This window comes from Azolla caroliniana, unplaced genomic scaffold, assembly GCF_043228905.1.
Source record: "Azolla caroliniana isolate FFs.n. ecotype wild unplaced genomic scaffold, voAzoCaro1.0.p SCAF_5, whole genome shotgun sequence".
Classification (NCBI taxonomy): domain Eukaryota; kingdom Viridiplantae; phylum Streptophyta; class Polypodiopsida; order Salviniales; family Salviniaceae; genus Azolla; species Azolla caroliniana.
The window spans coordinates 1195320-1219635 of record NW_028230440.1 but is presented as its reverse complement, the minus strand read 5'-3'; the positions used below and the strand labels follow the sequence as shown (position 1 = coordinate 1219635).

The window sequence follows — 24316 nt, the reverse complement described above, 5'->3', positions numbered from 1 at the left end:
ACCCATTTCTCTGAGACTTGAACCTACAAACTTAAGACCACAAAGTCATATAAGTTATGTTGACATTATCTGCATTAGATAATGAAACAACACTATTTTGGAAATTTCTTAAAAAAACCTCCAAATGGAAATACATTCAGGCTCTAACTTTTGATCTAATGCTCCTTGGGATCTACACGCTTTTGAAAAAAGTATTCAAAAGTAAAGTTCCTAATTAGGCCATGTGACCTACCCAAAGAAGATTTATCTCCCAAACAAACTATTTAAACTATTTTTCGTCCTCGACAACAGTATGATAACCAAATTCACTCTATTGTTCCATAGAATCAATACCTGCTTCTTTTGGTTGTCCAAGTACTTCTGTAAGTGCTAGCTTGAAATCCGAATGCGCAAATATAATATTTTAACTATGATTAATAATCTTCATCTTTAAATACTTGAGCTATAGTAGTTCAAACATAATCAAAACTAATTGAAGCCAATGTGTTAATCAATGCAGAACTAACCATTTATGGTAAAAATACTATTATGGTCTTCAAGAAAATTTCAATTTTGATAAAATGGAGACAAGTTCTTTTAATGACCTTTAGTGTAGGTAGTGTCTAGAATGTACTAATGTATATACAACAAAGTGTATTTCCCTTTATGTAAATAAACATCCCATTTTAACTGCAGAAATTCTCATTGATTTGGATGTAATCAAACAAGAAACCAAGGTTGGTCATGGAAAGTATCAAGGACTTAATTTGAAGAGTTCAATGAGACAAAGCATATATGTATGATACACAAAGAACATTATTTTCAATAATAAATGTCTCCTAACCCCTTATATAACCATGTTGACCGAATGATGAGGCCAAGTAATCATAATGCCTTATGTTTGTCTATAGAGATTTTAACAAAATTCTGACATCAGCAATGTATGGGTTAAAAGTCCCAGGGATTAGCGCTATCAAAGTTGTCAACAAAACCACATGCTTTCTTAAATTCATAACATCAATGGAATAAACAAACATTTAAAACACACATCAAGTGACCATTTGACAACCCTTAATGTGGGCATTCGTATTACTAAGTGGGGTTTTGTACAATAATTTTGAATGTAATATTTTCAACTATATTGATACAGCAGTAATGCATGGCATGTTTATGCGATTTTCTGTACAGGCAATATATGTGCTACTCAATTGTCAAACATTTTAAGGGTTTCCCGACAATGCAAAGAAAGAGAACAGCTATAGGGAAAACTGAGAGCTGTTGAATAGAACCCATTGAAACAATTCAATATTTTAAAACTCACTGAAGATATATTGACTAGTAATGAAATAAAAATAGTAAGGCACAGCTAAAACAAAGAATTTACAAGGGAAACATCTAATGAACGACCAACTAGTGCAATTCAGCTGTCGTAATCATACATCACAATTACTAATTAATACTCGCCCTGGCCTAGAAGAAAACAACCTCGACAATGATTCTACCTGGAAAAGTAAAAATGATGTTTCTGGAATTTAAGAAACCCATGTACATATACAGAAGTACTAGCAAAATGAAGAAAATTTAATCGGCCAAAGATTTTATACATAGAACAGGATTGCAATGGCATATCCCACCTTTGAACTTCCCCTATGCCAATAAAAGAAATTGTTTTTTACATCCCATAAACAGGTCAAGAGATCTGCATATATCTCATCGGAAGTGAAAAGGCCATAAAAAATCACATATGAACATACTTCAACTTTCAGTGAACACAAAAAATCCAGGTTTGTCTATCTACCTAAAATGATCCTTGCCCAGACACTGATAAGTTGTGATTAGGCAACAAAAAATGTGTTAAAGAAATGTGAATGTCCTTAACGGTAGATCTATACAACAGCCCATCAAATGATTCATCAGGGGAAATGAGAGCACAGCTCATGTTTTATTAACTTATATGGTGAAAGAATGCACAAGAATAAATGATATTTAGATACATTGATTGATATATTCGAGGAACCTCATCAACTCCACCAGTGTGCTACTGCGGTGATTATAGAGGGTAGAACCCGTAGTCGATTCCACTTGCTAGCTTTCAAATGTGGATGCAACCCGAGGACATGCTCTGGCATGAAGTCATGCCTAGTCAACATCCCCACAATTGGAGAGCGCTACAAAACATAGTAAACAAATTATAGCCCATTCAAAAATAAATAGCAAATCCATGGCCAGAAAGACGGAAATTGATGTATTAATGTTTGAATAATTTACACAATGTTTACGGGGAAAGGATAGAAGTAAAACCTCAGCTGAATTTTTTGGTACGATGCAGAGATGTCGAAGGCCAAGTTGTCGGAATAATGAGAAGGCCTTTGCAAGTGACACATTCTCGACCACAGTATATGGAGACATGTTGGTGTAAGGAAGAAGGTCCACATACATTTCGAGTTGCTCCGGACTCAAAGTTATGTCTTGAATTTTGGCACCTTTTCCCGTGCCTGCCTTTGCAAAGTCACTCGAGCAAAATTCCGAGCTCGAGAATTCTCCCCTCTTCAAAAGCACCAACAAGTGTGAACGTAAGATGAGACCGCAGAGAATAGGACGTTGCTCCGCAGACTCCACAGAATGTTCTAGAACAGGGAAACCATTATGGTCCGTAGACTTCAAGATCTCTACAATGGTGCTTACTCTCTCTATTGCTGACAGCGTACTCACTGGACGCGAGCACACATCCATGACAGTTAAGTGTTTCATGTAGGGTTCTGGTTTCTCCTCCAGGAAAGGAAGACCTTTAATCTGAAGTATTTGCTCATAAACACTATGATTGAAAAGGTCTCCGATGGTTTTGGAGATGAGCAGTACAAGCATTGTCAATGGAAGCATGAGAAGGTTGTTTGTGAGCTCAAGAAGGATTACACACAGAGATACAGTCATTCTCATTGATCCTCCTAAGAGGGATGCAGCGCCTAAATATGCATAAACACCTTCATCAAGATTCTCTAATTTACCAATAGATCTCATCAGCTTTCCAGCTAAGCGCCCATAGGCAGCACCAGTGATAATGACAGGTATGAAAAGGCCAGAGGGGATCGCAGTGCCATATGTAGCGAGGGCAAGCACAAAACTTGACGCAAAAAACATCAGCAATGAGCTATATAAATGCACGTGTGAAGTGTTTGTACTGAACAAGCTTCGTATAATGTCATCATTCGTATTCAGAAACAGGCCAGCAAGGTCATTATAATATCCATCGGGGCAATTGAATTGCTTATACTGTCCAGACCAACTAGTAGAAGGGCAATCATCACTCTCGGTAGTAGTTAGAGAGTCAGGGCATGCTGAACACGTCCCTAACCATGGAATTCCAAACATAAAAGCTGAACTTATGAAAGCAATGAGAAGTGCTAACACAAGTTTTGCCACCGACCCATGCCTTAAAAAGCACAACTTTCAAACTTCAATAGCATATACAATATACACAATCAAACGTCATAGTATACACAAAAGAGTTTTTCATCGTGTAATGCAAAGGATTAGATTGATAGGCTATGGTAAAGGGTACTTACATTGTATACCAACTTGAATAAGCTCGTACAATTTTTCCATTGATGAATGTAAAGAGGCTTCCAAGAAAGCCCCCAAGTAGACCCAAGATAACGACTGGTATTAATTCCATTAAACCGATATCAGTAGACGCGATACCCATGTCAAACATGATCAATCCACCAGTTCCAAATGTACCACATTTTCCACTCTCGCAAAAGTTAATTGCAAAGCGAAGCACAATTGCTACAGTAGCAGAGCAGAAAAATGCTCTCCACAACAATGAACTACGCCACCTACAAAATGTGAAGGAATTTCATCTATATATGGAACAAACACAAAAGAAATATCTATAGTACATTCACGAGCACAAAAACTAGTGTTTTGCACTACATTCATTTCTCAATCAATTATATTATTTATAAATCCTAAAGTTGAAATATACACTCAATTTCTGAAAAATAAAGTATTCAATCTTTCTACCATGCCTGGTAGGTGATAAGCAACAAATTTCATGGTTTTCGATGGTATCCATATTAAAGTCATTATACTTTCAATATATATTTGCGGTTTGGACAAACAACAAAAAGTTTGGTATCGTCCACTCAAAACATAAGTGCTCAAACTTTAGAAGTGGCATGCATGTGATGTGTATTATAATTAGAATTAGAAATCATTAACATCCACAAAGAGGCCAATCTTGATCCCTGGGATCTAAACACAAATTTTCTTGATATGTGTCTCCTTCCAACAAAGCGATGTTCATGCTTTGGATAAAAAAGTATTGATGTGTGAATAGTGTACTCACATATGAGTTCAACCTTCAATGTGGTCATTTAAGTATGGAACCCATGTTATCACACACTCTTAGTATGTCATCAAATGTCTCACGAGGATGTAGAAGACAAATGTTCATCAAATAGATCGCAGTTGTTATCCTTTGATTCTTCTCATTAACATGATAAAAAAATGGCAGCCCCTGTATCTTCAATCTTGACTGCTACCTGTCCAATAATGCATAACATGCATGCTTTATGTCCGAAGTCTCTGAATTTATTTGGAAAAATACAACAACTTCGTTCAGGTAAATGTACTTTACTACGAAGACTTTTGCAAGACATGGGGTTCTAACACCCTCTAAGTCAACATCCACTTACTTGATCAACCTCCATCTCTCTCAAGCAAACGAAAATCCTCATGTGCCAAAAACAGTCATGCCTATGAAGAAGAAGAATATATTTCCAATATAACGGAAGGTGCAAAGTAATGCAGCAAAACTTATGGACATTTGTGTACCCAAAGGATTCAATATTACACCATGAGAGCTTCACATAATAATGGCCTACTACAAGAATCATTTTATGAGCTTTGCAAAGGATGAAATCATGCAGAGACTACAGGAAATTGACATCTACATGCTCCATAGAGCTCGCAATACTAAAGTACATCATCTACATTGACGTTTACTTTGCATACCTAAAGCAAACAGATATTGCAAGATAAGGAGAGATCGAGAGAAAGGAACAGTTTGTGTGCAGATAGGCACACTGCAACCACATCAGAGGACGTATGCCACACTGTTTGCCAAGTACACCACCCTCCAACAAATAATGAAGGCTGGCCTGCATAACATTGACGGAGGCTTGCTTGATCTCAGAATACACCAATAATGTGTCAAGAAGACACCATTGAGGGAGCTGAGGAAGCAACAACAGAGACTCTTGAGTACCAGGATGAAAGGCACGTGGGCCCAACCAGCACCAAACCAGATATATCATTTCTCCCCATGCCCAACCCACCCCAACCAAACCCATATGACCTTGATGTACTTCACTATTGCACACCAGCGAACATCAGGCACAATGTACCCATATGATCATTGTCAAGGCTTAGGAAATCTAGAGCTTTATTTGTTTTATAAAAACTCAGTACCAAACCCACATAATGATTGTCCAAATCACCTATCAAAGTAACAGTATGCATAGACAGAATAACGTGAGTGTGCATCCAAGAAAACGAGGTATGGATCACAACATTCCTACACAAGTATTAGGTGATCCGAGATGATGGTGATGGTGATGGTGATAAAACAATGTATCTACTCAATGAAATCTTCCTCCCTTCATCCATTGCAACATCTCTAATGCTATCTTAGGCGACATTGATATATTAACATTCACAAGGGGCCAACATAGCTAATTGAAAATCATATCTGATGACCTCATGTGCAAACCCAGTAGTCCTAGCCGTAAACGATGGATACTAAGCGCTGCGCGTATGTACCATTTGAAGCCCATATGTTTTATAGCGTTCTTCATTGCATCACTGGCAGAATGTGAAAGACTACCATTCGATCTACCAGAGGCAGAGGAGGAACTGGTGGCAGGTTATCAAACTGAATATTCGGGAGAATTACCTCAACTAAAGAAGGATCAATAACTTCTATTCAAGCTGTTTACGTACATGCAGATGACTCGACTGACCCAGCTCCCACCACAACGTTTGCACACCTAGACGCTACTACCGTGCTTTCGAGAGGATCAGCTGCGAAGTAGTTGGAGATACGATAAGAGTTGGCTATTCCCGGTTATCTCCTTTTATGACATGCTGTTGCCGTCGTCATATCCTATACGTCGATTAGTAATATCCGCTCTGCCGTGGTTTTTTGCAGTGCCCACAGGATTTTATACTACTCCGTGATCCGTTACCCCTATTTTTCCAATCGATCCTGCTACAGAGACAGATTGTGTAACTTCTTGGTTAGACCAAACTCATTGTATCAACCCATATCTTCAATGATGAATCTTTCCGGTGCTATATCCTTCCATTTAATCGATTACCCATGGGATCTTTAGCAATCCATAGTTATAACGTAATCTTTGTTTAGCTTCCAAGCGCACGCAAAACTGAGAAATCTTCTTTGGGGTGGATGTGGATTGATCAGCAGCAACTCGAGTTTCTCCCGCATTGGAAGCCTCACCTGCAAGCGCCAAGCCTTGGGGGACTAGGCGATTTCACCTCATTCCTTCAATTATTAGTGAAAGGGTAAGAAGCATGGGATAGGTGGGTTGGATCGTTACGAAAGATGCGTCCAATCCGTCGTCTGTCGTCAGACGATTTCAATATCAAAAAGTTATTGATCACGCAATCGAAGAGTTCTGTCTGAGGAGGAGAAAGCATCTCCCCAGGTAGAGGCGCAGGTAGGGACAGGCAAACCATCGCTTTCTAGCTAATTTGGATGTTGGCAGATCCTGTATCATTTCACTTACTAACAGCGAATCAGTTGATTTTTTTATTCATTTTTATTCTAAGTATTAGTAGCCTTTTGATCAATTATTGGACTTTTCTTTTTCCGTAGTTGTCGCAACGACCAACAGCGGTGAATGACGTGCGGGAGTATTCTCACCAACAGCCAAGGGAAAGCCACTGCATATTTCTCTTTGGGTGGTTGGTTTACTGGTACAACCTTTGTGACATGTTCTTTTGTTTCTGGCATGTTGAGGCAACAAATGGCACATACTCTCCCTCACCTTCTCTTTGCATTACATTCATATCTTAGTGGTAAGCCACGTTTTACTAACCCAGCACTTATTTTCAAATCTAACTCCATGCACTACTTTACTAGATGCCACTTTGAAATTGCAGGGGTCGAATGACCGACCTGGTCTCAAAAGAGGAGACCTTAGGGAACAATACATTGCTATTGCTGCTTTCCACCTGCCTACTCGAGGTTTGCATCTCTTTGAAAAATCACCATATCTACCATATATGATGACATCACAAGATTTGCTAAGCATGATGTAGTAATTAGGAGACTTCAATGCCCGAACTCAGGATGAAGAAACAATCATGTTTGACACCAGGGAGGCTATGTATGGAAAAGATATGGCAGAAGAAGTTGATCTAGAGCAACAAGCTCAAGCTATGAGTAACAAAATATGGCAAACACTTTCTGGCCTTGGGAAGTGCACTGGATTTGTGATATATAACTTGGCCCAGATCAGATTCTTTGATATTTTAGAACCCAAAAGGAGGTGCAAGCATAGTCAATTACCTGATGCGATCTCCATCTCTTATACCCGAAATATCAGCGTTCACTATCTTTGTTGAACCTATTGGCTTGGAAGCAGATCATGCATATGCATATCTATGCTTTGAGGTCAAGGATGGATGCACAATGAATTTATATGCTAAGAAGGATTGTGGGCTAGTTAAATACCAATATACCCAGGAGTCAGTTAATGTTTATTGTTGTGGAATATATAATGGCATGCAAGAATTTGATCTTTTCCCACCCCTACACGAAGTTACACAAAAATTGTCAATTTCATTGCACAAAGCAGGCACAAATGCCTTTCCCCACACAAACCTGGTCATGCACCCAAACCTGGTCATACAAAATAGTTTGTATGATGACGAATTTATACACACAAGCAGGACACATCTTTAATAGAACTGTGTGAATGTTTCCGTACTAGCTGGACAGAACAAACAATTGTGCCTATCTTCAAGAGTGGAGACGCTATGATGCCGAGCAATTATAGGACAATCATGATTGGTCATTCCTTGGCTAAACTATATGGCTTGATCCTAGAGTCAGAATTGAGTATATGGGCAGAGGGAAATCAAGAGAAATGGCTGCTGTTAACTGAACAGGCAGGCTTTCAGAAGGGGTTCAAAACTTTGGATCACATCTTGACCCTCCGAGACCATAATAAGAGGATTTATTGTTACTTTGTGGATTTTTGAAAATCATTCAACACTGTACCGCGTGCTCAGCTCATGCAGTGCCTAGAAGCCATGCAATGGGAATCTATTCACTATATGAATCCGTGTCAGAAAGGCATGGTCTCCCAATGGGTTGTCAAGGACTGTGGCTAGCACAATTACATTACGTAGAAAGGAAGAAAGATATATATTAACATCTTTTAAGAGGCCAAAATGGCCTATAATACCAAACAAGAGAGCATGCCTAGCAAGGATAGCCACACAAAAATTCCATATGCTGATGATATTGCGTTGATCGCCAACAGTTCGAAGGGACTACAAAGACATTTAAATGCCTTAAAAGTATTTTATACACACAAAATTTTGTCAATAAACATAGACAAAACTTAAGTGATGGTACAACTCAAGCATGGGTAACAAGATTAGAACCAGAATTCTTCATGGGGAGGAAAAAGGTGGCATGATTACGATCTTACACATACCTAGGAGTCACAGGGCCTCAGCTCTCCTTACAGGAGACTGCTTGTGCTCAACTTTCTGTGGATATGCAGCCCTGAGTGCTCATGGAAGACACTGTGCACATTAGCAGTTCCAAGTGCCATAAACTAAATTGTGGCTATTTGATACACTTGTCACATCAACTTTTCTCTATGGGGTAGAAACCCAGGGACCAAGTCTTAATATGGAAAATAACTAGAAAGATATAGAGAGACATTTAGTCTCAATGATGCCTATCGGTGTCCCATGATATAATCCAAGCTGATATGGGAGCTACACCAATAATCACCGAGGCATTATTCCGATTAGTGACTATTATCCCATGGCATTGGGAGCTCCCAAGCGAAGGTACTCAAGGTTGGCACTTATGTCATCAAAAAAACTTGTTGAACATTGAGATATTCATTGCTGGTATGTTGAAATACAACAATAGTTTGAGTCATATGGCATAAGCACAAATGCACTACCCAAGTTCCAATATAGCTTGGAGTGTCCCACCCTAAACACGATCAAAGTGGAAAAGGATAGAATGGTCTGAATTAATATTATCATCTTGGAACGCAAAATAATATGGATCAACCTCACATCTCTTGGTAGGAAGATGGCCCACTATAAGACAGTTTTTGCACACATCAAAGGATCAATTCATCATCAGGCCCTCTTATATGGACATACATCTATCACATGAGCTGTGCACTGTGATAAGTCAGCTGCAAACTTATTCATATCAGTTAGAGATTGAGGTACGTGGATATGCACAAATACCTCTTGAAGAAAGAATTTGCCAATTGTGTCATCAGGAAGTGGAATCTGAAGAACACTATGTTTGTCGCTATATTTTTTTATAAAATAAGAGTGAGATGTCATTGCTTCTAAAGCAAAGCTTTAGCCCACTATGCAAGGTAATGGAATATAAGGACAAAAATGTGGTTGGGGCTCTTCTCGGTAGAACTCAAGAGACATAGGAAGACATTGGAAAACAATACAGCCACACAAGCTAATCAACAAAGAACAATCACAACTTTCTTCCTATTCATGCTACAAGTTGATCAAGGGTTACACAAATGGGCTCCTAACCAGGACATTGCGAACGGATTACAATAGAACAAGCAATAGCAACTTCTCGTGCACGTAAGCCTCAGCCTCGTGGACCATGATCTCATAACCCTTGTCATTGACAGATAAAGGCCATTATTTCCAGCCATTGCAGGTGTTTGCCTCACTTTGGGGACTCCTCCATTCTGGATAGGTCTATGCTAGAGATCTTTCAAAGAAAAAATTTACAATATATATCTGATTTGAGAATCTTACATGTATAGATGAAAAGATTCTTTGCTCATGTCTTAGTCTATTTCAATTTACTGTTTTCTTTGTTACAATTATTTATTGGTTTGTTGTTTCTCAAAGACGAGACAACATTATGTAATCTCTTGTTTGGTCTTATAGGCCATTTTGGCCTCTTAAAAGACATTAATATATATCTCTCTTGATCTCTTGATCTCTATCTATCTATCTATCTATCTATCTATCTATCTATATTTATCCATGTGTGTGTATGCACACACATACATAACACAGGATGTAAATTAAAAGGCTGAAATTTATTACCAAGATGTTGCTTCTTCCAATGCAAAAAGAACCCCACCAACAGGAGCTCGAAATGCCGCTGCAACACCTGCAGCAGCACCACAAGTAACGAGATCTCTCCTATCCCTATCATTCTTCAAGTATGTGATCCATCTCCATGTCAATCGATATTGTTTGGAACCACCTTGGCCAAAAAGTGATGCAAAACAAGCCCCTATATGTACCATTGGCCCTTCTTTTCCAACATCCAAGCCACCTGCTACGGCACAAATGCTTCCTAGTACCTATCAAAAAATATTTCCTAAATGTCACAACATGATATTGTTTACAATCATATATACTTACTATTCAAAAGATTGTCATAATCTGTTGGGGAATAAATGCAGATGTAAGCCTGAGTATTTTTATTTAATTGTCTGAAAGCCGTTAGATTTTCCTTTGTTTCCCAGAATGCCCTTGGAAACCCTTTGAAATAGAGATTATGTGTTATTTCAGCAATTATATGTGTGTTTCATCACTCTATCAATTTTATTCACTGCGTGCAACTGTAGGATCAGGTAGATTTACCACAATTTTCTCCAATTCAAGGGTTGACCAGGAACATCTGGAGAAATCAACGAAAACTCAAGGGTATTTTAGACTTCTCCCTGACTCAGATATACCTTCACTATTAGAGTCTTTGGTGAAAGGATGTCGGGGGCATCGATCCCATTCAAGTACGCCTTCACTTCAGGTATTCCTGATCCTGCAGCCCCAGGTGCAACAAACGTACAAAGAGCCGACCCAACGAGCACAAGGAGCATATTACTTCCAATGAGGATTGAGAATGACAATAGGTACCTGCCATATGTTCGCAAGAGATTCACTCAAATCTCTTTCCATACACATCGAATTTCAATTAACATTGTATTCAACATATTTTACCTTTTCTCGATTAAGTAATATGTCGTTTTAAGGAGTTTGTAACCAGCTATATTTTCAACGGCCATGTTGATGAAAAACCCGGTTAGCCCTGTACACAACCCTATTAAGAATGCCATTGTCCATTTAACAAAAATATACTGTAATATTTCAACGCGTGTCCTCGATCTCCAATCTTGCTTGAGAAAATCATTTTCCATAATCCTAAGTTCAAATAAAAAAGAGAAACCCATCACGCATAATCACCAGCACAGGACATTCGGATCCTGAAGAACACATAATATATATGCGCATCTCTATCTATCTATCTATCTATCACATCAGTAAAATGAAAAATTCAACAAAAGAAAGAAATATATTACTCATAGTCGAGGCTCTCAATGGGAGAGTATTTTACGCCGATCATTGCCGTCTGAGAGGTGGCATTATACACAGAATCCCCACCCCTTTTCAGGATAGGATGATATAGAAGAAGATCTGAGGATCCACTCTCCACGTCAGGATCCTTAGGATCATCGTCGTCGTCAAAAGCATCCTCTAACATGGAGTCTGCATGAGTGTGGCCAGTATACAAGTCCAAATCTTGAAGTCCATTCATATTCTCTCTATTTCCCTCTGCTGATTGAGGTGTAAGATGAAAGACCTTTCTATTTCATGTGTAGAAGGGGAGGAAATAGTCAGCAAATAGAAGAGGAGGAATCAAAGAAAGCAATGGAGGATTCGGAGGAGAAGGGTGGGCAAAATAAGATTACGTCTCAGTGTGTCTATTATGTAGGTATATACGTATACGTACATATATGTACATATACATATACGTATATACTGAATGAGTATCTTCATCAAGAGATACGGGTGTTAAAAACAGAGCATGCCTTTGTTGTTTTCTTGTCTACGCACTTCGTCCGCATTGCAGCTGTTGTTATTGTCAATACTCTGCTATTATTAGCGAGAAAACTACCCAGCAAAAAAAGCCTTCAAGTCTTTTTGGTTTCCATACATGCCCCCTCATTTTCGCTATGTTCCCTCCTCGATTGTCTTTGTCGACCCAAGAAAAGAAGGAAAAGGGAGTGAAATTCACCATACAAATCGCTCAAGAACCATAGAAAACTGCGGAAAATGAGCAATGGATGTAACCAAATAATTACCAGATTCGCACATATAATTGTTAAAAAAAGCAATGAATTTACCAGAGAGTGGTTGCGGACAAAGAAGATGAAATTTTACAATATAATTGGTCAAATATTCCATACAATCCTTGAAAAGGGGGATAAGCTGGCCAACATATCAATTGCACAAGGGTTGATCAAGGGCATTTGGAGAGATATGGAACCCTTAGGACCATTTGGGCCGCTATGGCCAGATAATAGGACATGTTATTGTTGTCCTTATGACTTTATTTGCACATTATCAGCAAAAGCAATTTCATCCATCTTGACCATCATCATCGTCATCATTTCTTTCTAATCATGAAAGTTATTTCTTCATGAACAAGTTTGAACTCCATGAATTGTTGCATACAAAATGGTTATGGGATGCGATGACTAAAGTGCACTACAATGATTGAGTAAAAAGTCCTTCGGCATTTAAATTTGATTTAGGTAGTGGTAATGATCATAAAAGAGTTTGTTCCATACCAACAAACATAGAGGTTGAGGTAAAAGTTACAATCACTCTAATTGTCAAAATCCAATCTTAAGTTGCAATCAAACATACAAAAGTGGGTTTGAATGGAGTAAGAGGTGCATTGGAATTGACATTCTACACATGCAACATGTTTGTTACGTAGAGAACGAGAAAAGGAAAGAAAGGCATTCAATAATAGGTTTGATGTGGAGGACATAATATGCGACAAATTGTTCATCCACAAAACCAATCATATCATGCACTCCACGCACAAGAATTGCCCAGAAATGAAGATTTTTATTTATTGAGAATAGTAAATTACACAATCAAGGCATTGACGATGATATTTTGATGTGCTTATGACAAACGACGAAATATATCTAGAATAAGAAGAAAAAAAACTTTTTGTTCCTATGACTACATCTAATAAATTTTGGAGTGGTACTAAGAAGATTAACATGGTCCCACGATGTGCAAGAACGACCTGTGTTTTGAGAGAGCAGCTATTTTTACACGTGAGGAGACCATAAGCTTCCACAAATAACGTTCAAGCAAGAAATGGCCAAGTCATATTCTAAGTATAAGGACAGAGAAAAAAAATAGACATTTTCTGAGAAAAAGAGGATATGTGTGTTAAGTAAGGATAAAAACAAAAAGGGAAGAAGAGAGAAAGCCATGATTGATGAGGATCCCATGCGCCACATCATCCATAAAGGCTTCACGTTTCTTAAGGCTTCCCACGTGGCACAGCCCTGCTGACATGGATCTACTTGTTTTGTTTCCTTCTGGGCTGTTTTTTGCTGCTTTCCAGACTCAACAAACACCACATTTCTCAGCTCCATTATTAGACCCGTTATTTCTTCATGTCTATCCACATCTCTAGTGGCTCATCATACCCACTTGTTCCTCCTATATTTGTCCCCATGTCTTTGCGTCCAAACGATGTGTATAGTATATCTATAGGGAGCATTTCCCATGTGGTGAAATTGTGTTAAGTGTGTCCACCATTTTGAGCCCTCTGGTGCATTGCATACATTCATATCTACATCACATGCTCAAGTCTCACACGTAATCAATTCAACCATCAATGCTACATCCATTCCTAATCGACACCATTTCCATATTGCATGATCGTAGATACTCTGATGTAATATCTTTATTATAAAAGATGCACTCTCTACTTTTTCAAGGTCGTTATCATGGAGACAAGTGAGAATCTTCCATCACCACATCAATGAAGCCATTATATTAAGTTCGAACAAAGAAAACAAAAAACTTTAAAATTTTCTTCATGATACTTCAAGACAAACAACCAAGATGAAAATCGTATAAATACACTTACCAAGCACATTCAGGAATATGATCTAAAAACTCACAATGCTTTAATTAAGATATGGCGTTTACAGAACTAACATTATTTAAATAAAGAAATGATGCTTAGTCAGGGATTCCACAATGATCTTTTACTTTGCCTAATCTCCCAGCTATTGGTGTCATGTTTCCTTTTGCCCTTACTGTCTTACGTCCTCTTATTAATTGTTCTCTCCATTAATTCCGTTACAAACAAACTCATATAATACATTATGTCCTAAAGCTCTAATTAACAATCTTATTGATTTGTTATCTTTTCAATTGCTGTTTCTGTAACCGTCAACAATACGCACATTTGAAGCTACAATAGCCTTCAATCCAGATAGATCATTTCTATACTCTTTCATTCATGGCATGATCAATTATTGTGCTCTCTCCATTAATGGAAATAATTACTTTAATAACTCCTTTTTCCTCATGTCCAACAACTCAACTTTACATTCATATTAATCTTAAATCCTTTCATTACCTTTTTCCGTTTCTTCAAAAGAGAAACATCGGAACGTTTTTTTTCCTTTCCATGTGCAAACTGATCTACAAATTAATTCAATGCTGATATCAACGTTCATCCATAATGCTAGGAAATACTAGGACTGTAACGTGCTCTTGACAAAAAAAAACTCGGTTTTATTTTTCATAAGGACATTTCCATCCACGTTGTTCCTTTGCATGTGCACACTGGTCTACAAATTAATTCAATGCTGGTATCAACGTTGATCAATAATGTTAGAAATACTAGGAATGTAACGTGCTCTTGACAAAAAAAACTCGGCTTTATTTCCCATAAGGACATTTCCAACCACGTTGAGGTGTATTGTGCAGAAAGTGCACCTCCGCATATCAAAAAGAATATTTGAGGATTCCAAAACGTTATGCCTACACGTAATTAACAAAATTCAACCTACATTTCCGGTCTGATTTGTAATTCAGCGCACGTTATACTGATGACATTTAGCAAGGTTTGACCAGAAGCAATTGAAAGAAACATTTAAATGCCACTATGATTATAAGTCTCTTCACATTCAATCTCTTTATGGATAAAACAGGCTAAGATAAGTGTAATTGGAAGAAATATTTAGATGCCAGTATGATTAGAAGTCTCCACATTCAATTTCTTTATAGATAAAAACAGACTAAGATAAGTGTAATTGGAAAACCTCGGAAGACTACTCAAATTGTCATGACGAGAATACTGCTACTCCAGCATATGAATATTTCCATCTCAGTAATTTGACGTGACCACGTTGAGGCAAAGAGGAAATTCCAGCTTAATAGAGACCACGCATAATTCTGCTGCATGTGACGAGACGTATCATCCTTCATTAATTTACACGCTATACAGATTAGCAACTGTTTTGCTGTAGATATAAGATGAACCGGCTAAACAGCAGCTTACACCAAGCTAATCGTTGCAAGTTTTGCTTTTCCATCTATCTATAGGAATTTTTTTGAACTTCCAGTCGGTAGGCTCGGGTAGATTCAACGCTCACCATACTATCTTTCCGACATACGGACGAAATTAGGAAGCGTTACAGTTGAATTCTATTCACGTGTAATATTTCGTTACCGGGGACAAAGATATGGGGAATGGTATGTACAACTAACATTTACAATTGATTACTCCATAATTGACATCCGTTACAGGAGAGCATCTGCCTTCCATCATAGACGTAAACATCCCTATATACCATGATTCCGAACTTCAGAAATATAGCCGTAGACAACTGTCTTTCAACTGTGCTCCTGCCTGTCAGTCAGCTTCGAAGGTACACGACATGATAATAAGAAACCTGCGGCACGCAGACATCTACTACACTTGATTTGAATCCGCCAAAACAAACAGGTATAGAAAGAATATAAACCGATATACATCGTTCGCATACAAATACATATACATTCACACTGTCTGATAACCCGTAGGAAGCTCAGTCAAAAGAGATGTCATCAAATGAAGACATATATATCTTTATATACGTCTGTGTTCAGGCGAACGAGACCTTTTGAATAATCATCATAGCTTTCACAATATGATTCCGACGGACATGAGCCAGAATCCCCATTACATGGACTCGCCACATTCAATTGACAAACAAAAAGGGAAATATTTACGTTATCAGGGAGGGGCCTCGACAAAACCACATGAAAAACAGAGATAGAAGCAGTAAGGAAGACTCAGTCTATGGGTGGTGATCTGTAGAATTGTCCTCAGGGCGTGAAATTCGCCATTGAGACATAAAATCATTTCAAAGATCATCATCGTCATCCATGGCTTCAGATGGGTGATCCTCTTCACAAATTATCTCTGAGGAGCTGCGTGCTTATTTGTATCCTAACCCTAATCTTCGAAGCCAGTGATTTTTGTTTCACACATGGAGTGTCCAGTCCGTTCATACTGAATACGTCTTTTTACCTGTGCCTTGCTGGTCCGGCCACTTGGTAGATTGACTAACATACTGTCATCCGACCAGTTGTTTCTCACATTAGACGCAATCGATTGTTATATCTCGCACTTTATGAAATGATGGGCAGCCAACTTGGTCGATTGCCAAAATAACATGTGCGTCGTTATCCGTGCGCTTCTTGTGCTCCATTCTAATGGTTTCATTAAACCAATTTATGAGGAGATCACTGTTGTCGGTAGTTGTGCAATACCTTGTCTCATAAGTTCTGACCCACACAAAAGGCATAAAGGTTTAGGCACTTGTCTTGGAGAAAAACTTAATGAAATAGATATGTTTGTGAATTTGGAAACTACATGCACTTAGCAAGAATGTCTATTTGAAGCTCGTTGTTCCTTGGGATTATCTTCCAATCGTTCTTGCATGGCATAGGTGGAAATGCAAAGAAGGTCACTATACCTCTAAATGAAGTAAGAGAATAAGTCAATATACTACAATTTGAAGTCGAACCCATGAAATACAAACAACATTTCCAATGTGAGTTTACATGTGTGCTTTCATTTCAAACATTGTTCAATGTGGTAGGATATGACAGAACTATGCAAAGCTCAATGATAATAATGCAATCAATGCTAACTAGTGTCGCAAATAAGCTTTTGATGAGACCCTCATACAACCATATGATGGGAATTTGGAATAAACCAATAGTACCTAGGAGAATATTCACAACATATATTGACAAAGTACACATTCAAATCCATTGTATTCTTTCTCCCTTGATCAAAACTTTCACATAGTTAATTTCTCCATTCATAGGAAAAAGACTAGAGGGCGATGAAGAGAAAAAAAACATCTTTGTATTGTTTTGGAATTAACTTTGAGATCAAGGGGAGGGCCATGCATTTGCATGTAGAAGAAACATCTTCCTTATCACCAAAAGATGAGTTGGTTTTAGTTTGGAACAAGTACAATTACTTGAATTGGTTAAAATGATAAGAAGTGAGAGATTAACCATTCATTTTTGAGTTGTTTATGTGTTCATTCCCATCATCTTTATTTCCTTGTTGTTTGGCATTTGCATGGTGTAAGAGATTCGTTTCTTTCCATTGGTTGTTGGTTGGAGTGGAGTTCAATCCAATCAAGAACAATCAAAGCCAAATCCTAAGCGTAAGAGGAACTCCCTCCAAGGTGAAGACGGGAGGATTTTATATGATCTTGAAGCACATTTGTGAAGAGTCTCAACGTTTTTTTATGTTGTTCGCTAGATGAATTGCTGGTCGAAAAAGACGTAGAACTTCATCGAGGGTTTGAGTTTCTTCATATTCTTCTTCCTACCAAGTGTGACTTCATTCGGTCTTAATTGGACTAGACTGATATATAGCTGTGTAAAAAAGTGCATATTCTGGGTTAATATAAAATACTTGAGAAGTTCTGGAGTGGGGGCATTTTTATAAATTTGTAAACCAGAAGGCTACACTTGGGAAGTGGAGCAAATTAGAGTTTCAAGATATGGCGGGATACTGCTAAGAAGGTGGAAGAGTTAGGGTTTTGTGAAGCAGACAGAACAGCGATGGCGATGGTAACTACGACAGACACACGGATGCAACCACAAACAGACGCGCAGGCACAGGCACAGGCCTAGACAAAGGAACAGAAGAAGAAGAACCGGAACCAGTAACTCCGATCGTAACAATAACCATAACAGGAAAAAAATAAAGGAATCAAGCCAAACAAGGCAAGAAGAAAACCTATGGACATGGCCCTCTCTTTAACAGAACCTTCTTCGAAAGCCATACCAGAGGAAACGCTGTCCGGTGGCGTTGAGCTATGGCGGATTCCTCAAGGTGGCTACGTTGATGCTGTGCGATGGATGCCTCCTGCAACTTCATGGCATCAGTCTCTGGCTATCTCTCTGTTTGATCCCGACACAGGAACGTCTTCTCTTGATCTTTCTTCACTTTCTTCCGACGATCCTTCTTCTCTTCATCTCCAAGCTTCATGGCCTCTCCCCTCTCGGAGCTCGTCCCTCAGCGTTTCCCCGTTTTCTTCACAGCAAGCTCTCATAGCTGCTGCGAGCTTTTCGGGGACAGCCAATTTTGTTATTACAAAGCTTCTTCGACCTTCTTCTTCTCTCCACGTTTCATCCTCTTTGCCTCAGCTTTTTAGCTCACCGCCACTTCATCAAGGCGCTGTTTCTGCCATGGATCTGCAGATCGACACTCATGACTGCGTTTCTGTCGGCGAAGACGGGAGGATCAATGTGATTAAACTTGCAGAATCTCAGCTTAGATTCAATACTGTTGTCGATAACCATGGACTTACCTCTTTCACTGCTGCAAAATGGGCCTCACCTTCAGAGTTTGTAACAGCTGGACTTGGATTCTCTTTGCAGTGGTGGGATCATCGAAGGTCGGGCGGGGTAGCTCAGGTCACTAACAAATGGTAAACCTTTTATTGATCAATCATTTTCATTTGAAAAAATTGGCATCATAGGAAACGTTCAATATTAAAATTGTCAGAATTTTCACTAGTATTATTGTGCATTTGATTGTCAATCTGATGGATATGAATTTTTCATTTCCCAGATCAGTAACCAGTGGTAATCCAGTCAATTGTTTTCATCCATCAATTCTATCAATTTGGACAACATGAGTAGCATTGTTGGAACATTTTTCTAGGAAGTTATGGAATTATAACTAGTATTATTATATATTTAATATTCAATGAATTTGGTTTTTCTTTAGCTCAGATCAAGAATATATGGCAATGCATTAATTTGTTTTATCTATCAATCTTGTGAATTTGAAATGATTAGCTCAGATTTTAGAAACATTCTATTAGAAAATCACTGGAATTCTCAGTTGCATTATTATGCATTCTCTCATAGGTAACATCAATTTGGATTTTTTGGTAGTTCTATAGGAACATTTGTAGGTAAATAGCTGGAGGTTTGGCTGACATTGCAGGATTACTATGCATGTGTTCCTCCACAATGTGAATTCAGAGTTTTCTTCACTAGTACCTTTATTATGATTATGGCTCATAGCGGCAATAAACAGATTCCGTCTCGTCAAGAATATGCATGTGTTCCTCCACAATGTGAATTCAGAATTTTCTTCACTAGTACCTTTATTATGATTATGGCTCATAGCGGCAATGAACAGATTCTGTCTCGTCAAGAATATTTTATAAGCAAAGATCACTAAAAATATTAACGCATTTGTTCATTGATTGACTTCAATTTTGTGATTTCAGCTTTCATTGAATGGATCTTGTTGGAATTTCTGCTAGCAATATTGGAACATTTTTTGTGAGCTTTCAGTTACCACTGTTTATGATTAACTTCAATTCATAGTTTCCCCTCTCATTCTTTGTAGGAGAATTTGTAAGAAAACCCTTAGAATTTTAGTCACTATTATTAAGTAAAACTTCATACTTTTTGCACAAATGGTTGTAATAAATTGAGAAATTTTGCTAGCATTGCAAGATAATTTGTTGGAATATTTACCAGCATGGTGTGGGAATTTTTTTAGTGAATTTGGATGTTTTGCTAACATAGTGTCAGGACATAGCAACTTTAGAATTTCAGCAAGCATTGTAGGCACATTTGTGATGTCGGGACATAGCAACTTTAGAATTTCAGCAAGCATTGTAGGCACATTTGTGAGCATTATGCGGACATGTGTAAACATGAATGCTGTTTAAAAATCACGAGACATGTATAGATTTCATAATACTTTCTCATGTCTATGTTTTGCTTATGATGCCATGTAATTAATGTAGAAAAATAGTCTGCATGTTTGATGTAGAACTTAGCATTATCTTTTTTGCTGCTTTATAGGAACCCTGGATATGGAGCTGGAATCATACACTCTATTGATGTGCATCCTTCTCGAAAACATGTTTGTGTGGTATGGACTAGTAATAGAAAATTTTCTTTCTTTATTTTCCTGATTCTATGAAATACAAATGAGAAAACTTCAAAATACCTCCCTGACTTTTTCTTTATTTCCCCAAATGCGCTTGATCAACCCGTGGCAATAATACTTGCTACTTGAGTACCTAATAACCACTTCATCTCCTTGCAGGGTTGACCAGGGGCATTTGGGGAGATAAAAAATGCAAGGGTGTTAGAAGTTCTTTTACAAACATAATTATATAGGCAAGTAAAAGTATTCTATTGTGAAAACACTTGTTGTCATAAAGGTCGGGGGATCAAATGGTGCTGTGATGGCGTGGGATCTACGGTGGCAACAGGAGCCTGTGCAGCTCTCTGGTTCCTTCAATGTGAAAGGGCAGTTCATAGGAGACAGTATGGCTGAGAGTGATGTATGGAATGTAAGGTTTGATCCTTTCACATTAGCTGGCGGGAGTAGTGCCATGTCGAGTAAGGTTCCACCAGCCATGATGTGCTCAGAGGATGGCATACTTGGAGTTGTTGAAACAGGTAAGTGTAATTAGGGTGGATTAGGATTTGACTTTCTTGTATTTGATGTATCAAGAATAAATTAGATTCTAAGGAAATAAGCTGATGAGATATGTGAGTGCCATAATGATAGGATTTGTATTAAGGTGATTTTATCAACCATTACAATGAGAGGTCTCTGTGTTTAGGCTTATGTCAAGGATGTCTGTTCTTATCAATGATGTCATATAAGGATTCCATGTGCCGTTGGCTAGCTATTTTTATGATTTGGCTTCTTGTGCTCCACTGGCATTTGTAAATCTTTTAATCTACTAAACTAGGCTCTTTACGTGAATTTTAGCATAAAGCAAGAAACCTGTAGGCTGTAATGAAATATACTCAATTCATGCTTTCTTGAATACATTTGCAACAGGTGAAGCACCTTGGGAGATTTTGGCAGAGCCATGTGCTATTAATACATTTGACATCAATCCTGAAAATGCGAGTGTAAGAGACAATTCATTTGTAAACTTGATTATTTTTTGCCATGTCATGGTGTTTTTCTGAGTATGACGTGGACTATTCTTTTTGCAGGATATAATTTGTGGCTTGGAGTTTGAAAGTCTAATATACTTGAAGAGATCCTAAAGAGATCTGATGAAACATGGTACCAGAAAAGATTCCTGTGATCAAATTGTCACTATGAGACATATCTAATTGAGCCTGAATGATTCTTACAAAATATGGTTTTAGTTTTGTGAGTCAATGGAATTTTTAGTTATATAGAGAGTTATCTGACTGCCTTTCACATTTTATTGATTGAACTCAAATTGCTTACTGTGTCAACATTTTCTGGATACGCCATCAACATTCATTATATATGTTCTCATTTTCCGACATGAAACATTATACTGCTACGTTGGCATTCAAGATGGAAAACTCGGACACAAAATGGCCAGGGATATTTATTGGCATTTTCGCGTTGACAACAGGGTGTGTCTTAAGTTCTTTCTATCTGATGTTTTTTGCGAAAATTTGGGTCCCTTGTGATTGCCATCTTGACTTTATTGGGAATCAGCTATTTCAATTTCTCGTCTCAATCCAGAATCGTTTATGATCCAAGCCAATTTAATACGGCTTGGACTTTTGCAGATTTTGTCAGCTATCAGAGGATCTCCGTTTTTAGTCAACCTGGATCTATGTCACCTCCTAGAAAAGCTTTGTTACACTCTTGTAAGCAGCACTCTCAATTCATCAGATTTAATCTGTTTACTTAGCAAATATTCTTTAATTGTTCTATTAATTCTGTTGCCTCGGTTTTGATTATCTGAAATCTGAAATGACAGCTTGCTCTCTTCCTGATTTCTTTTTCTCAAATATTTGACTGCTCATTTGCTTTCTCAACCTCTTGATTTTGTCCATGGATTGTAATGTCCTTGTCATGGACACGTTTTTACTTGGAATTTCTTGGAGCCGATTTCAGAGGCTTCAATCATTTTTCAATCTGTTTTGCAAGCTCCTAGGTTATTCTAGAATCTTGATATGTTTTTGCCAGGAACCGTAAGGTCACATTTCAAGCCTCAGTTTCTCCAAAAAAAGTTCTAGGTGTTCTAAAGCTTTGCGATCATTTCTTTCATGTGTGTGGTTAAATGATTTTTGAGATGGTTTCTAATGATGAAGTTTGCAGAGTATATGTATGAGAGTATAGAGGTGACTAGATTTTACATACAAAGTTGGTTGGTATGGTGAGATGATGCTATGACCGGAATTTAACAAGTGCATTTGGTAGTTCAATGATGGTGATCAATGATGTCCATGATTTGGTGCATGGTCTCCTTTGTCATTGGGATTCTTCTGCTTGCTCTATGATGGTACCTTGGGATGCTATTAATGGAGGTAAAGAGCTACGAAAAAAATGAATGATGTCTGATTATTGTTGCATCCCACATGCTAATGGCTGGATTGATTCTCTATGCTTTTGAAGCTTGAACGACATTTGGCCAAACTGTTGTGGGTTAGCCTTGTCCATCATTCGTTGAATGGTGGAGTCCATGTAGAGGGTAGATATTGCTTTGTTACCTGGTTGAAAGTTGGGCACCTATACAAACAAAATGTAACTCTCTTTCGATCTCTTATTTATATAATTTGTTGAACATTTTGGGTCTAGGTATGCAAAGTGCTCATCCTATCTCAAACTGTAATTGGTGAGAGGAAACTCTCAGTTGACCTATTGGCAGTTGCACTGTGAACACTATGGGACATGTAAACATCCATGTATCCTGGTGTGTGAATCCATCCTATGAAAAGCTCATGAAATGATTTTTGTAATAGGCCAAGTCTTTTGGGTTTAGGGTTGCATAGATCTTGCTGCAGTACCTTGTTCCCTTCATCATTTTAGAGAGGGGTACAATATTGGATGGCAAGTTCTCAATGTCATGGCATGTTCTACTGTTGCCATTTGCTTTGATGCTTCAAATGAGTCACATGTAATCCTTTCAGGTGTATGGTTTCAATCTGGTTGATGAGGTTCATTGTCTAAAATATTATTTCCATCATCTGGGAGAGTGTTGCCAATTCAAAATAGATGATGTCGTCTTGGTAGATGCTATGATACGTATCATCCATGACGATATCATATCTAGTGGACATTGCCGACATGTACATGGGGAGGCTTATGGCCTATATTGGTGCACCATACATGAGGGAATCGATGATCAAGGTGTTGAATAACCATACTTTGTGATGAGGCTATTTTAACTATTTTTGGTGGCATTCTCGTTCTAGCTTGGCTAGAGTTGCATATCATTGAATGAGTGGATCTTTGCTGGCTTGGGTCATAGAGAAGTGCACACTTGTGCTGGTAAATGTGACCCATAGGAATCCACTACTTAATCTTGTACTCGTGGTAGGGTGAAGCCTAGCTCATAGGAATCCACTACTTAATCTTGTACTCGTGGTAGCTTCTCTATGAGTCGGAGCAGAAGTGTGGAAGATCATGGCCTTAGTCTTTCCTAGGTTTACATGATCCCTTTTTTGTAGCAAAACCATGTAAGGCATTAGAATGAGACCAAGATTTTGTCATTAGCTAACGAAGGATGTGAATGAGTGTATTTAATATGTCGATTCCTTCACCACCTCCACGTATGATGTATTTTGTTACCTTGTCAAGGTAGAGTGAAAAGAGAGCAGAGGAGAATGGGCATCTTGGCTTCATACCAATGGTGCTTGTGATGATTATCTTTTGAAAGCCTCCATGGACACCAAA

The 24316-nt window shown here is 38.2% G+C and overlaps 2 protein-coding genes across 3 annotated transcripts; one reads left to right on the top strand and one right to left on the bottom strand.

Annotated features, from left to right (window-relative positions):
* Positions 1 to 1717: 1717 nt before the first annotated feature.
* Positions 1718 to 12032, bottom strand: LOC147863507 (putative chloride channel-like protein CLC-g). The gene is made up of 7 exons (XM_087319254.1): positions 11616 to 12032; positions 11257 to 11457; positions 10995 to 11172; positions 10354 to 10616; positions 3543 to 3815; positions 2281 to 3409; positions 1718 to 2147 (listed from the first exon to the last, which is right to left on the bottom strand). The coding sequence occupies exons 1-7, from the start codon at positions 11849 to 11851 to the stop codon at positions 2001 to 2003; spliced, it is 2427 nt and encodes an 808-aa protein (XP_087175380.1). The 5' UTR covers positions 11852 to 12032; the 3' UTR covers positions 1718 to 2000.
* A 6052-nt stretch (positions 12033 to 18084) lies between these two features.
* On the top strand, positions 18085 to 21968 carry LOC147863506 (Transducin/WD40 repeat-like superfamily protein). 2 transcript variants are annotated; one of them, XM_087319811.1, is made up of 5 exons: positions 18087 to 19088; positions 20488 to 20557; positions 20853 to 21093; positions 21485 to 21558; positions 21646 to 21968. In XM_087319811.1, exons 1-5 carry the CDS (start codon positions 18397 to 18399, stop codon positions 21697 to 21699), a joined length of 1131 nt encoding a protein of 376 aa, XP_087175937.1. In that variant the 5' UTR covers positions 18087 to 18396; the 3' UTR covers positions 21700 to 21968. The 2 variants fall into 2 exon arrangements, with proteins under 2 accessions (XP_087175938.1, XP_087175937.1); XM_087319812.1 differs by lacking the exons at positions 21485 to 21558; positions 21646 to 21968 and adding an exon at positions 21198 to 21383 and having other exon boundaries at positions 18085 to 19088.
* The last annotated feature ends 2348 nt before the right edge of the window (positions 21969 to 24316 follow it).